The sequence below is a fragment of the Pavona decussata genome, unplaced genomic scaffold, assembly GCF_977016875.1.
Source record: "Pavona decussata unplaced genomic scaffold, jaPavDecu1.1 SCAFFOLD_13, whole genome shotgun sequence".
In the NCBI taxonomy this organism is placed as follows: domain Eukaryota; kingdom Metazoa; phylum Cnidaria; class Anthozoa; order Scleractinia; family Agariciidae; genus Pavona; species Pavona decussata.
Genome location: NW_028145436.1, coordinates 1271085 through 1285855, shown reverse-complemented (window position 1 = coordinate 1285855; position 14771 = coordinate 1271085). Strand labels below are relative to the sequence as shown.

The following is a 14771-nucleotide window of genomic DNA, read 5'->3' as shown; positions in this document are numbered from 1 at the left end:
GAAAGGAGCTGAACACCAAAATGGATAAAAAAAATTGCCAGAATAATGCCTCCAAAACTTTTCTTTTTTCGTCGCATATTCCAAAATCCGAGAAGATTTCCCAGAGCGTAGAAAATAAATTGACCGAGTTGTAGCCTGGAACTTAACCATGTTTCCAAGCAAGGCTAGGTTACAAAGTTAGAAAAGCTGAAGGACTCGTAAAGTATGGCGACGTGGCAAGCGAATTGAGGCAAATTTGATGGAAAATTTGCCCTAGATTTATCGTCTGGACGATATTTGGTGCCGTTTCTTCGAAAAGAAATAATCATGGGCTTATGTAAATGCCCCAAGAAGAAAGTTACAACGCAGTTTTGCTTTGAACATCGCGTAAATGTGTGTGAACATTGCCTGGTTTCAAGTCACCCGAGAGTAAGTAAGATATAATGCTTCACTTAACCACGTAAAGCCAGTGTTTACACTTGTTGTGAATTTTAAGTGGAGGTTGAATAATATGCACTTGTATGAACTGATTTAAGCACTGATTTTACTCTCGATGACAGAGTCGATAAAGTATACTTACATGCATGTACATGTGGGGCATGCACGTTCGTACATGATTCACTGACATCTAATATTGTATATGTGACCTGGAAAGCGAAAACGGACACTAACGCTTTACCGTTTAACGGAAAAATCCGTTTATAGCCGTTTAACGTCCGTTTAAACGGATCGCACAAGCGTTTAAACGCTTTTCTTATCCGTTTACTAAACTCTCGCATCCGTTTAACGATTTTGGTAAAACGTTTTAATGCCTTTCTAAACCGTTTAAAAAAAAGGGCATCCGTTTAACGTTATGGACAAACCGTTTGTTATCCGTTTAACGTTTTGGACAAACCTTTTGTTATCCGTTTAACGTTTTGGATAAAACGTTTGTTATCCGTTTAACATTTTGGACAAAACGTTTCCTATCCTTTTAAAAGAACCTAGTATCCGTTCAACGTTTTAAGCAAACCGTTTGTTAAACGGTTAGTTTTTCCGCTTAAGGTAAATTACACGCTCACAACTCTCAACCAATCGTTCAAATAACCAAGCTCGTCGTCAGAGTAAACAAGCAGCCATATCGTAGCTGCAAACACAACGTATTAATTACCAATTTATGTCGACAATAATTATTGTTGCATCTGCATTTTCGTGCTCAAGGCGCGGAAAGAAGTTTCAAGATTCTCTATTAGGGAATTTTACGGAAACGATAAAGATTTCCACGATATACCAGGAACTTCTCGGCTATATAAATAATTGTGAGCATCAGTCACTTTTGTTGATAGTAAACAATTTAAATTTTATTCACCTGACGTCTGCGGCGTGATGCGGCAAGTTTACAGAAAGTCGTATGTCCGATTCTACAAGGCGAATAAAGATGGTTTAACCAGCGAAAAAGTATTCTGTTGAAGCCCGCGTGTTGAAGGCGCAATTTGTGGAAACGATTTTCACGATGTGTTGGTTGCAGTTACTGCGAGTGTATTTGTCAGCTTTTTGGTATAAAACTTTCACAGGCTGGCGTGGCTTTATTTACATGTCGCTCTTAACACGTTTGTAAAACGTCATCTCCACGCATTAAGATGACTGAACAAGCAAAATTCCCTTCTTTTGAGCGCACAGATTGTGAAAAAGCGCCAAGGCATTTCTTGGCTGTAATTCTTTTTGCACGCGATCGAAAAGCCGTCTCTGTATTCTCAGTTCAGAACAAAGACACCAGCGTGTGGCACGTGCTTTCAGCGTGCTGGGTGTGTCTTTACTGGAACAAAAGGGTATTATTTTCTGAAGAAATTCTGCATCAGGGGTATCGTGCATCGGCGGGCAGTGGCCTGGTTAGCAAGCGTTTCCAGCGAGCGAGCGAAAATCTAGTTTCCGGTTTCTGGCCGCGTGAGAAATAGAGTCGACTCCCGATAATTCGAGCCTTTAAGGTAAATTGAAAAAGGTTCGAGTTATCGGGAGTTCGAGTTTATCGAGGGTAAAATTATATAGAAAATGACCTGAAAGGTAAGGAAAATTGCTTCGAGTTAGCACGAGGTTCGACTTATAGCGGGGTCTAGCGAGGGTTCGAGTTATCACCGAGTCGACTGTAGGTTTTCGTTCGCTAGAAGCGCTTGCTACGAAGGCTAGCCGGAAAGATTTTTTATCAACTGAGTCTGTTTAAATGTCGGGCTAAAGTCGAACACGAGATGGATGATTCAAATGGTACTAAGGAAAAGTCAAATGAAAGTCGGGCGAAAGCTTTATTGAATTCAAACTTGACTCGGGTTAGATTCGACAAGCTTTCGGATTTATTCAGCGCTTTTCATTAAGTCGTAGTCTTATTCAAAGTTCAAACGATGATGTTTCTTTCATTTGTCGCACATGAGTCCGCTTAAAATACGACCAATGCTCGGCGTAATGGGGAAATTTTTTAACCCTTCAAAATCAGAGCGTATTGCAGGCGATTAAGAAATTGTTGATGTCGGTGACTAAAAGACGGACGTGATCTCTCGTCCGTGAAGTCGCATGTTTTCAATATTATGCAAATTCAAGGCGTCACGTCATGTGTAATTGTTTATAGCTATAATAATTTGGCTTTTTATCTACTCCGCTGCTAGCTTGTCCGGAATGAAATGACAGAACTAAATGAGATACTTTAGATTTTCATTTAAAAGATTCCAGTATTTACGTATTATAGTGAAATGTATTTTCGGTATTTGACAACAGTCGATCAAAATTATTTGTTTACGTTTGTTTCCTTGTGAACTTTTGAAACCGTTTACTTACCGTTTAACGTTTTGAGCTCTCCGTTTATGATCGTTTAACGACTTTCTTTAACCGTTTAACGTTCTCAGCTTTCCGTTTAAAAAATTCTGCAACCGTTTAACATTTACGGCATTCCGTTTTTGGACTTTGCCCAACCGTTTAACGCTTTCATTTATCCGTTTAAACGGAACTGGAATCCGTTTAAACGCTTGTGGTAACCGTTTACAATCCGTTTAACATCGTTTGCAATCCGTTTTTTTGCCCGTTAAACGGAAAACCGTTAGTGTCCGTTTTCGCTTTCCAGGTCACATATAGTCTAACCCACTGTAATGCTGCAGAGCAGATTGAACTGTTCGTGCAAGAAGGGCAATTTCTTATTGTAAGGAAGGTTTGGCGGTATTAATGTTTTTATATAAACTGTACATTCTAATCTTGACTACAGCCCTCAAATTCATTCCTTGAATAAATGCTCTGGAAAGGTGTTTCACTTTAAAGTTCATATGCATGTTATCCTTTTTTCAAATAGATGTAATAATGATAATGGTAAAATGATAACATGGAGTAATGGAAACGTAATTCGACTAATGTCATTCAAATAATGGAAAGCTGTATAAATAAAGTTTTTAAAGTTTTAAAATTTATATATTTTTAAGAAATTATAACAACAGCAACAACAATAATAATAATAATTATTACTATTATTATTATTATTATTTTTGTTGTTGTTATTATTATTGTTGTTGTTAGTATTATATCTCAGTTAGTACGCGCAGTATGATTGGTCAATTTTGTGGACTGTATTTCAGAGTAAGGCCCACTAAATTTGAAAGTTTCCTCTCCCGCACACCCAATTTACCTCAAGAGATATAATAAATGAAGGTCTGAGAGCATAACCGACTTATGTCGAATTTTAGCGCGGCTTTCGGTTTCGCACGGATTTGTCCGAATTTTGGCTCTCCCTGGTTTGGAAAACATTTCGCGGTTTTACAATCGTGGACAAAACTCCTTGAGAAAACCAAACACGAACAGAACAAAAACCACTTCCTTACTTCTCCCTCCCACCCCCTCCCCCTATGCAATGACAACCGAACACAGACAGCCAAAAAACCACTCACTTACTGTTTCTCCCTTCATAATTCTACCACAGTTACTTCTCCCTCCCCCCCCCCCCTCCCCCTTATGCAATGTTGATGTGGGAAGCGATGCTTGCCAGGAAACTGTTCATGACCCAAAAGACAACATTGAGTCAGGGGGGGGGGGGGGGAGGGGGATTTGGTAGTTTGCTTGTCTACAAGTGAATGCGCTTGGAAGGCAAATTTTTTTATAGGTTTTGTCCATGTCAGACTCGTCTTCCAAATTATCGGTAGGTTAAAAGTTTCCACTGTCCACGAGCTGTGTTTAGTCGAACCAGTTGTTGTTGCTATAAGTAACGTTTGAGATGATATCATGGTTTGCTTTTGCGGGTTGTAACAAGCCCAAAATAGATCAAGGCAGTCGGGATAAACAACTTGCGTATCATACTGGCTAGTTGCTTTCGCTTTTGTTTGGTGAAGTTTGTAAACGCACGACATCTATAGATCTTTTGAAAAGTTACGAAATTGACGAATGCAGTTCACAGGAACTGGTGGAAATGTTGTCCAAAGAATCCCTCCTTGGTAGTGATGACTGTGCCGTGGCGAATTTTTCAATTCGATTATCAAATCCCGCGGGAGCATCAGAGACAAATCCCGCCATATACAAGGTGTTTTGCAAGCCTTAGTTGTGGTTTGCCAGGCTTGAAATTCGGTATGTAACGATTAACTTGACAATTTCAAGGCAATGATTCAATGAAAGTACGATTAACATAGATTTTCAACGGTTAACACCGACTGGTGGTAAAAAGAATAGATAGTCTTTACCTTTTTAATAGAACTGCCGTTAATCGTTGTTAATCGTTGTTAATCGTTGAAATGGCTACATGTCTTCCTGTTAATCGTGTAGAATGCTAGTATTTTGCGTTATCAAGAGTGATATGTCGACAAACGGGACAAAGCTGGATTTTACGCCAGGAAATGGACACATTTTCTCTTGGAGAATGTAACTGTTTACATTTGGGACATTCCTGTCACGTACGTAGTAGTTTGTAACAGAATCAAATAAAAGCGTGACAGCATTCTTTTCGTTGCTCCCGCGAAAAACACCGCTTTCATGTGCCGTGTATCAAAGACAACGAGTGTATATTGAATACAAGTATTTAATCCTCAGTGCATTGTCGTTTTGGTCATCCAGTTTCTATAATGTTACCGATATATCTTTACAAGATGGTAAAATTTCTCAATGGCATTAATACGAAACACAAAGCAGCGTGAAAAAATACTGGACAATGGTTTTCAATCGAATTGCAGTACACATGCAAAAGTTTGGACAAATCCGAGCTACATCGAAAAACGGGCTGAAATTCGACATAGGTCGGTTATGCTCCCAGCCCTTCAAATATCTTACTAACCTTGTTTGCTCAGTCCATACTGTAAGTTACAGATCCTTATTTTTTTCCGTTGCTTTATGGCCCAAGCACGAAAATCAATGCGAAAATACTCAGCCCATAACTTACAGTACAGACCTCAAACTCAGTTAGTAAGGGAGATTAATAATAATAATAATAATAATAATAATAATAATAATAATAATAATAATAATAATAATAATATAAAAATGGAGTTTATATGCTGTAAATACATTGAAAGACCGTAAGTGTGACAAAGAAATTTGGTTGTATTATTAATGACTGCTCCCATGACAGTATCTCACTATGTATTTGCTATGTATTAATATATTTTTTATCTTGTTGTTTTCTCTAGTGTATAGTTAAATCATATCTTCACTGGCTTCAGGACAGTGATTACAATCCAGTTTGCACTCTTTGTAATGGCAATTTAGCAGAAGGGGATGTGGTGAGATTAATTTGCTTTGGTAAGGCATCAGTTTCATACATAGCTGATGAGTTGTTTTCATGCTTTCATTTATGAATGTTTGCACGATAAATATCTTGTGAAAAATACAGTTACATCTATCTCATAAATAGTTTTAATCAGTTTAATGGGAATTGAGTGTTCCTTTTCTAGCAGACCATAATTTTAAGAATTCAGTGGTCTTTTTTTTTCTCCCGAAAACATTTTTAGGGGGTTCCCAGGGAGGACTGTCATTTATAGCTACTGCTTGACTATTATGGCTAGCAACTTTAGTGAAGCTGCTCAGAGCTTAAACGACAACAAGAACAGAAGATTGCCTTTTGTTTACAACCAGCCAGCTTCCCCAGGGTTTAATCAGTTTCATCAGGCATATTTTTGGACAAGCGAACACTCAGTATTTTCTTTGCGGACTACTTGATGCCATCTTGGATTATGATGACAAGAAGACATAGGAGAGTAGAAACTGTTTGCAAGAGGATGGATGCCCCCTTTGACTTGTGCCAGCTCCCTATGTTTCGAAATCTAAGATGGCAGCCCAATGCATATACAGCTGTTAATTAATGCAGTATTTGACGACCATCTTTTGTTAAAAATGATGAAATAAGACCTTCAATCAGCTGCCGAATAATTCTAGAATGACACGAGGAAAGAAATCAACTCAATTCTTGAAAGGAACAACGCGTGATCTGTTCTAGTGCATTTTGGAAACAAAAATGTGAGAACTTGAAGAACATTAGCCTAACGTTTTTCGTGTTTCAATCCATACTGTACTACTCTGTCTCTGGCCAGAGGCACTAATCGATAGTTTTATTGCACTGGGGTGACAATTATTTCATTGTTTCTGTTGACAGACAAACATTTTTGGCTTTCAAAATGACAGCAAATTTGTGTGATTCTTCCCCTTTAACTAATAGTCTATCCAATTTATCCTGATATTCTCCATGAAAAGTTCAGAACACTTTATTTACTTTCCTCAGATGTTTTTCACTGGGATTGTCTAAACAGCTATGCCGCAAGTCTTCCAACTAACACTGCTCCGGCAGGTTATACTTGTCCCAACTGCAAGGTGAGTGTGATAGACTCTGATACAATTTTAATAGTGATTACTCACTAATTTCTCCTTACAACTTTAAATTCAACTTTAACTTTACCTTCTTGTAAGTTAACTAAAACTTCTCATTTGCCAGCCCACACGTAACTGCGATATTTCTAATTTAGGAAGGCCTATCTTACATCTATTGGATTTACGAATCATATTTTTTTGATATTGAAAATACTTATTTGTTAGTAAGAATAGAAAACAACAATATGATGATGAAAATGTTGTCCTTCTAGAAAAATCTGTGGTTCCCCCTTTTTGTTTAATCAGCACTTAGCTTCCCCAAAAGGAGGAGAAATCAGGTTTCCCATGAGTCTCCGCGAACTATTATCGACTATAAGGTGTCAAGTACCGATGCGAAGGCAAGCACGCAGTCCGAAATCGACTGAAATTCAAGTGGCTATTTTTCCTTATTCAGGATCCGAGAATGTAAGTTAAATCGTTTTGTGTATTGCTTTGGCAATTAAGTTCAAGCTTGCACTACAATTTCGCAGCTAATTTGCCTAAGAATAAAGGAAAACATACAATTGTTTGGAGTGGTATGCATGATCGACTCGCTTTGTTTGTTCACGGCTCTCAAATGCTTGACCCAAATTTGACCCTAGCGAGTTCAATCCGGGGCACATTAGCGTGAAATCTTACCTGTTGTTGCTCGAATAGTATCTCCTTTGAATTTTATTCAAGGTCCCCTTAAGTCCCCATGTTTTGAAGGAATTTTTGTTCGTTGAAGTTTGCCTAAATTGGCGCCAAACATGTCAACAACTGCATAATGCTGCTTTTGAACGATCACTCGTTTTCCCGGTCGAAATGAACAGTACTTAAGCACGATTCTGTTCGGTTCTATTCGTGTAAGGACATCAAGTGGTGACATAAATGCTTCCTTTTAAGTCGATATTCAAGCAAACGGTAAATGCATGGAAGAAGTCGTAGAAGAGTCGAGTGGCAAGCGGCCGTTCAATGTTTCTGATCGCACAAACAAGCAAAGAAGCCACTCTCGTAAGTCTTTTGGAAAACTAACGTGTCCCATGACCGTTAGAAACCGACAACAGGCTAAGTTTGATGAATTGACATAACTCTGACTGTCTAAATCTAAACAATTCTAAACAATCTAAACACGTAAAGCAATGGCGACGGAGAGCGCAGATCAGCGTTCACTCCGAGAAGCCCCATCGCAAATGCGAGTTCGCATATCAACATCGAGTTGATAATATAGTTGGAAGCGAGGGATTGTGGGATACCTGAATTTTCTTCCTTTGCTTCCCCAGTAGCTTGTGAACAAGAAAAAAATATTGCCTTTGATAAAGGAGGGGTACTTCTTGTGAACCCTACAGAAATCATATTCTGTCTTTGGTTCTTATTTAAAATGGTTCTTAGTTTCTTAATTCTGGGGTTGTTTTTAATGTTGGGTAACACCATTTTTTTAAAATTTTTTTATTTTTTAGTCACCAATATTTCCTCCTGAAAATCAATTATCTCCTGTGGCTGATCAGCTGAGAAAGCTGCTAGCCAATGCACCATGGGCTCGTGTTGGTCTTGGGCTTCCTGTGGTAAGTACATAAATTTCTCACGTTAACTGCCGTCTCCTACCTGCCTCTGTTTAACAATCAACCAAAGCTGTGGTGTACGAAAATTCCATAGTAGCCAAGATCTTACAAATTAACATGGTCTTATCAAACAGTTAATTGTCCTGATTGTACCACAAACCTGTTTTTTACCCCCCCCCCCCCCATTCCCCAACCAATAATTATCAAGATGAAGGACTGAGGTTGTATTTGAAAATCAAATCAAATCAAATCAACAGAGTTAGTTAGGTAATTTGGCAACCATAAAGACAGTGAAAGAAGTAATAATTATGTTGGGTTTGTCAGATAAAATTGAGATGCCTGTGTTAGTTTCTTGGGCACCTGGGATGATGGGGCTTCTAATGAGCCAGTAAGCAGAGCAATGTCATTTAATCATTGTGACAGTTTTTATTTTAACTTTGTAGGTACCAGCCTCCAGTACTGGCAGTACATCTGTCACGGAAAGTAGAGTATCAAGACAGGATGCTAATATGGGTATGTTAATGTAACGAGGTGGAAACTTGAAAAATTGTTATTTACTGTATGTCTGACATTTTGATTAATGGTGAAACATTGACATTGTAGAAGTCTGTGACATCAGTGAAAAAATTAAAATTGTTAGTAATAGGTGTAGGTGTTATCTTGAGTCAGTGTTTAGATTTACCTTGTTATAGGAAATTAATAATGCACGTTGACAACACGAAGAAAAATTTACGTTACACTAAATTAACACAAATGTTTCAAAAGTTAGGTTTACATGCATTAAATTAACGCGAATTTTTCGATAAGCATCTTGCTTTATTTACTGCGATTTTCATAATTCTGCAAACTCGCACTTTACATTTCTGAATGCCAAACTGCGTTTTGGCTGCTGTCAATAAAACCTTCCAAGACAAGTGCACGGATGTTTCTAAGTTTTTTTAAAGCCAAAAATTTGGTTTTGAAGCCTAACTAGACCCTATCAATTCAAAAGATAGTGACTCAGAAGAGCCAATAAAGGAGTCATGAACCAATAAGGTTTTGTAATGAAATAAAGGTGCTTTAAAATAACAAATTATGTTGTAAAATAGCGTACATTAAATTTACATCAACACTAATTAAGATACATTAAATTAACGCAAATTTTGTAAAATCGCGTTAATATAAAGTGCATTGTTGATTTCCTATAATAAAGTAGACAAATCAAATAAAGTATTTCCATGAGTAATCCCATACTCACCACATACTGAATACAGTTTCCTTATTGTTTTTTGTTTCTGTCAGTTTCTCAAGGGACGATTGCTCCCAGGACAGCACAGGCAGACCACACCCTTACCTCCAGCGCATACCCAGCCCCACAGGCCAGTCAATCTCCTCCTTACACCACCCCTCTGAGTACTAAAACAGAACTGAGATCGACCAGAGATCACCATGTGGTTGATGTGCGGCAGCAGAATGCCATGGTACCACCTCCACAGCAGGCTGATGCTCGCTTTGACAAATCAAGTAAGCTGCAAATACCCAAAGCTTTTTACCATGTTCCCAAACCTTTCTTCCAAAGAATACATATACCTAGTAAAAAAAAACCATCTTTCTTTCTACACCACAGAATCATAAAACAAACAGCACTACAGGAATTTGCTGCTCAGAAGCTTTCATTTGAATAGTATTTTAGCCACTGACTTAAAAGTTGAGAACAACTTTTGACAGCATAATAAACAGCACCACGGGAAAGTACTGCTTAGTAGCTTTCATTTGAATGGTCACACTTAAGGATTTCATGCACAGACTCAAAAGTTAGAACCACCTTGTACAGCATAATAAACAGCACCACAGGAAAGTACTGCTTAGTAGCTTTCATTCAAATGGTCACACTTTAGGATTTCATGCACAGACTCAAAAGTTAGAACCACCTTGCACAGGATAATAAACAGCACCACAGGAAAGTGCTGCTTAGTAGCTTCCATTCAAATGGTCACACTTTAGGATTTCATGCACAGACTCAAAAGTTGGAACCACCTTGCACAGGATAATAAACAGGACCACAGGAAAGTACTGCTTAGTAGCTTTCATTTGAATGGTCACACTTTAGGATTTCATCCAGAGACTCAAAAGTTAGAACCATCTTGTACAGCGTAATAAACAACACCACAGGAAAGTACTGCTCAGTAGCTTTCATTTGAATGGTCACACTTAAGGATTTCATCCAGAGACTCAAAAGTTAGAACCATCTTGTACAGCGTAGTAAACACCACAGGAAAGTACTGCTCAGTAGCTTTCATTTGAATGGTCACACTTAAGGATTTCATCCAGAGACTCAAAAGTTAGAACCATCTTGTACAGCGTAATAAACAACACCACAGGAAAGTACTGCTCAGTAGCTTTCATTTGAATGGTCACACTTAAGGATTTCATCCAGAGACTCAAAAGTTAGAACCACCTTGCACAGGATAATAAACAACACCACAGGAAAGTGCTGCTTAGTAGCTTTCATTTGAATGGTCACACTTTAGGATTTCATCCAGAGACTCAAAAGTTAGAACCATCTTGTACAGCGTAGTAAACAACACCACAGGAAAGTACTGCTCAGTAGCTTTCATTTGAATGGTCACACTTAAGGATTTCATCCAGAGACTCAAAAGTTAGAACCACCTTGCACAGGATAATAAACAACACCACAGGAAAGTGCTGCTTAGTAGCTTTCATTTGAATGGTCACACTTTAGGATTTCATCCAGAGACTCAAAAGTTAGAACCACCTTGCACAGGATAATAAACAGGACCACAGGAAAGTACTGCTTAGTAGCTTTCATTTGAATGGTCACACTTTAGGATTCCATCCAGAGACTCAAAAGTTAGAACCATCTTGTACAGCGTAATAAACAACACCACAGGAAAGTACTGCTCAGTAGCTTTCATTTGAATGGTCACACTTAAGGATTTCATCCAGAGACTCAAAAGTTAGAACCATCTTGTACAGCGTAATAAACAACACCACAGGAAAGTACTGCTCAGTAGCTTTCATTTGAATGGTCACACTTTAGGATTTCATCCAGAGACTCAAAAGTTAGAACCATCTTGTACAGCGTAATAAACACCACAGGAAAGTACTGCTCAGTAGCTTTCATTTGAATGGTCACACTTAAGGATTTCATCCAGAGACTCAAAACTTAGAACCATCTTGTACAGCGTAATAAACAACACCACAGGAAAGTACTGCTCAGTAGCTTTCATTTGAATGGTCACACTTTAGGATTTCATCCAGAGACTCAAAAGTTAGAACCATCTTGTACAGCGTAATAAACAACACCACAGGAAAGTACTGCTCAGTAGCTTTCATTTGAATGGTCACACTTAAGGATTTCATCCAGAGACTCAAAAGTTAGAACCATCTTGTACAGCGTAATAAACAACACCACAGGAAAGTACTGCTCAGTAGCTTTCATTTGAATGGTCACACTTAAGGATTTCATCCAGAGACTCAAAACTTAGAACCATCTTGTACAGCGTAGTAAACAACACCACAGGAAAGTGCTGCTCAGTAGCTTTCATTCAAATGGTCACACTTTAGGATTTCATGCACAGACTCAAAAGTTCGAACCACCTTGCACAGGATAATAAACAGCACCACAGGAAAGTGCTGCTTAGTAGCTTTCATTCAAATGGTCACACTTTAGGATTTCATGCACAGACTCAAAAGTTGGAACCACCTTGCACAGGATAATAAACAGCACCACAGGAAAGTGCTGCTTAGTAGCTTTCATTTCAATGGTCACACTTTAGGATTTCAAAGCAACATATTTTTTTGTGGAATTGTAACACCTGTTCCCGTACTTACCCCACAAAGCTTTTACTTTTTCTTTTCTTTTGCTCTCTTCTAATCAGAGTAACAAAGATTGTTGTTTAGTTTCCTTTATTCTGTTCCACCAGGTACAGTGTCACGGAAGATATTCAACACTCGGGAACCAGTGGATAGTATTCCTTATGATCACGATGAGAATAAATACCAAAGACGAGGAGCTATAGATTGGTTCACAAGATGGTTCTGGTAAGCTCAGCACTGTAATGATGAGTTCGTTTATGAGAAGCTTCTGACCAGTCCAGTTCAGTGTTTTTAAGCTTACATCAGTTATGACTCCAAAAGTAAGCAACTATTACACGGAACTGATAGCAAGATTGGTCCAACTTGCTCAAACATTCACCGGCGTGTAAATCTCGCCACCAATTACAGTGAACTCTGAGAGAAGTATTGATCTAACAGTAGACAAAGACCTATGTGTTTGTAGCATGAACCTAGTTTAATGGCCATAGCTCTCACGAGTCTGCTGTAGCTCAGTGGTAAAGCACCCGAACTTAATCGGATGATCATAGGTTTGACTCCTGTTGGGACCAAGGCTTTAATTTTCTTTTTCCAAATGGGCTCGCGTGATGCAGGTAATTCGCTGACATGATGAGTGTCCAGTGTACACGCGAGATCAGTGTGAAGTCCTGAGATCTATAACCCCAAGCCTGTGACCTGCTCACCACATGAGTCATCCATAGCTCAGTGGTTAGAGCATCCAGACTAGTAACTAGAAGGTCGTGGGTTCGATTCCTGCTGGGGGCTCGGACATTTTTTCCGAAAATTTCCATTGTGTACTTATCATCTATTTCATAGCATTGGGTGGTTGGCTGGTTCGCTACCTTTGTCACTGACTGATAAATATATCTTTCTCAGTTTCTTTTCATTTTTCCTCTCAAATCATCCACCTGGAATACATTCTCAAGTGTTGTTTTGTTCCGTTGTTGTTGTTGTTGTTGTTGTTGTGTTTTTCAGTCAATTCTTGTTCAACATTCTAACAGCATTGCTTTTGTTCTTATTATCATTTTCAGGTCTCGGAGATCTAAAAAGCCTGGACCTGAGGATCCAAACGCGTCGTTAAAGCGCACCACCGTCATACTAATCCTGCTGATTCTCGCTTTCACCACACTGGTGGTGCTCTTTACACGCGTGGGGCGAGGGGTGGCCGATAAAGACCCGTTCCTTGATCCCATGGCCAACCCCAACATAAGAGTTCAAGACGACAAAATAAAAAGCGCTTGAATCCTCGTAACTTTTAGTTAGTCACGCAATTTTTATCCCTCAAGATCATGTGACAAGCCAGAAATCATCACGCAAGATCGCGTGACGAGTCAATAAAATAATGTCACTCAACTACACTTCCCTAACGCTGTGTATGAACTGAGATTGTGTAGCAAGTTGAAAGATCGCCACAGTTGGGAGATTGTATTTATAAATAACGGAGACTCTGAGTTGTAGATAGACGTTATTTCAATGCACCAAGGAATGCTAGAATTCTATTATTGGGTTTTTTCCCCAAAAGATATGAAGTTTTATTATCCCAAATTTTCCGGAGAGGAGACGACGGATCAGAAAATTTTACAATTCCCACCAACAAAGATCAGCTTTCCTCGGGAAAAGAAGTACATGTCCTTCACAAGTAAATACTAGAACCTCTGTAAATTTCCTTAAAAACTCGAGTGCGTTTTCCTTGACTCTCGAAAATAAGTTTATAGTATAGCTCAAGAAAATATAGAATAAAAGTAAAGAAAAACCGCAAAGTAATGCCTGAACTGTCACTGCGAATCTACTCAATACTAAGAGACATTGTGTCCTTTGCTCGTTTATCAAATAAGAGCTTTATTAACGTTGTTTAGGGGGGTGTTTAAGGTTAGGGAAGGTCCCAAGTGGTTATTTGGGTTGATTTTCAAGATGTACAAATAGTACATTTAATGATTTGAGCCAAGCTTAAAAACTTGGAATTGTCTTCGGAACTGTTATCCGGTCCAAAATTGGGTTACTGTCATTTCAATTAGTTACAAACTGTTCTTGAGTTTCCAATGATGTGGGTAGGTTTTTTTTTTATTACCTTTTTTTTTTTCAAATGGACCCTTAAAGTATTGATACATTCCATTATTTTATTTTTGTCTTAATGGAAAAATTTCCGTCAGTGTTGGACTAAATTTTAAATTTGTAGAAATATTGTAATGAATGCCATACGGTTATGGGGGCATAGCGCTAGATTAAAAACATGGAAAACGCTCTTCTAGATTTTTGCCTCAACACTTGTTTGATCGCAATCTCCTCATTTCTTTGGTAACACGCATCTAGAGTAAAAATTACTGACACATTACGCCATTTAATACTCTAACTCCTAGGCTTTCGCCTCTGCCAATCCGTTTCGGGTCACGTGATCCAAGCTCGGTACGTCACCGAAAACAAATTGACCGTGAAGCCCTCGGAGAAAGTCGTACAGAATCGTCGATCGCCGCCATTGGCGTACAAAATCCTCTTGTGTGTCACTTGTATCAGATAGTTGATCGTATTGTTACAGTCCTCGGACGTGATTCCGTCGTTGTTTGTTTGTTTCTGTTGATGTCGTTG

General features: G+C 38.6%; 1 protein-coding gene across 1 annotated transcript; it reads left to right on the top strand.

Moving 5' to 3' along the window:
• The first annotated feature begins 172 nt into the window (after window positions 1-172).
• Window positions 173-14438, top strand: LOC146487789 (zinc finger protein-like 1 homolog). The gene is made up of 8 exons (XM_085127345.1): window positions 173-408; window positions 5598-5709; window positions 6686-6774; window positions 8250-8354; window positions 8795-8864; window positions 9633-9854; window positions 12278-12395; window positions 13220-14438. Exons 1-8 carry the CDS (start codon window positions 307-309, stop codon window positions 13428-13430), a joined length of 1029 nt encoding a protein of 342 aa, XP_084983471.1. The 5' UTR covers window positions 173-306; the 3' UTR covers window positions 13431-14438.
• Window positions 14439-14771: the final 333 nt, after the last annotated feature.

Coding starts and splice junctions, on each gene's coding strand:
- LOC146487789 (XM_085127345.1), top strand. CDS start 307: ATGGGCTTATGTAAATGCCCCAAGAAGAAAGTTACAACGCAGTTTTGC. Junction 409..5,597: donor TGGTTTCAAGTCACCCGAGA/GTAAGTAAGATA, acceptor TGTTTTCTCTAG/TGTATAGTTAAATCATATCT. Junction 8,865..9,632: donor AAGACAGGATGCTAATATGG/GTATGTTAATGT, acceptor TGTTTCTGTCAG/TTTCTCAAGGGACGATTGCT.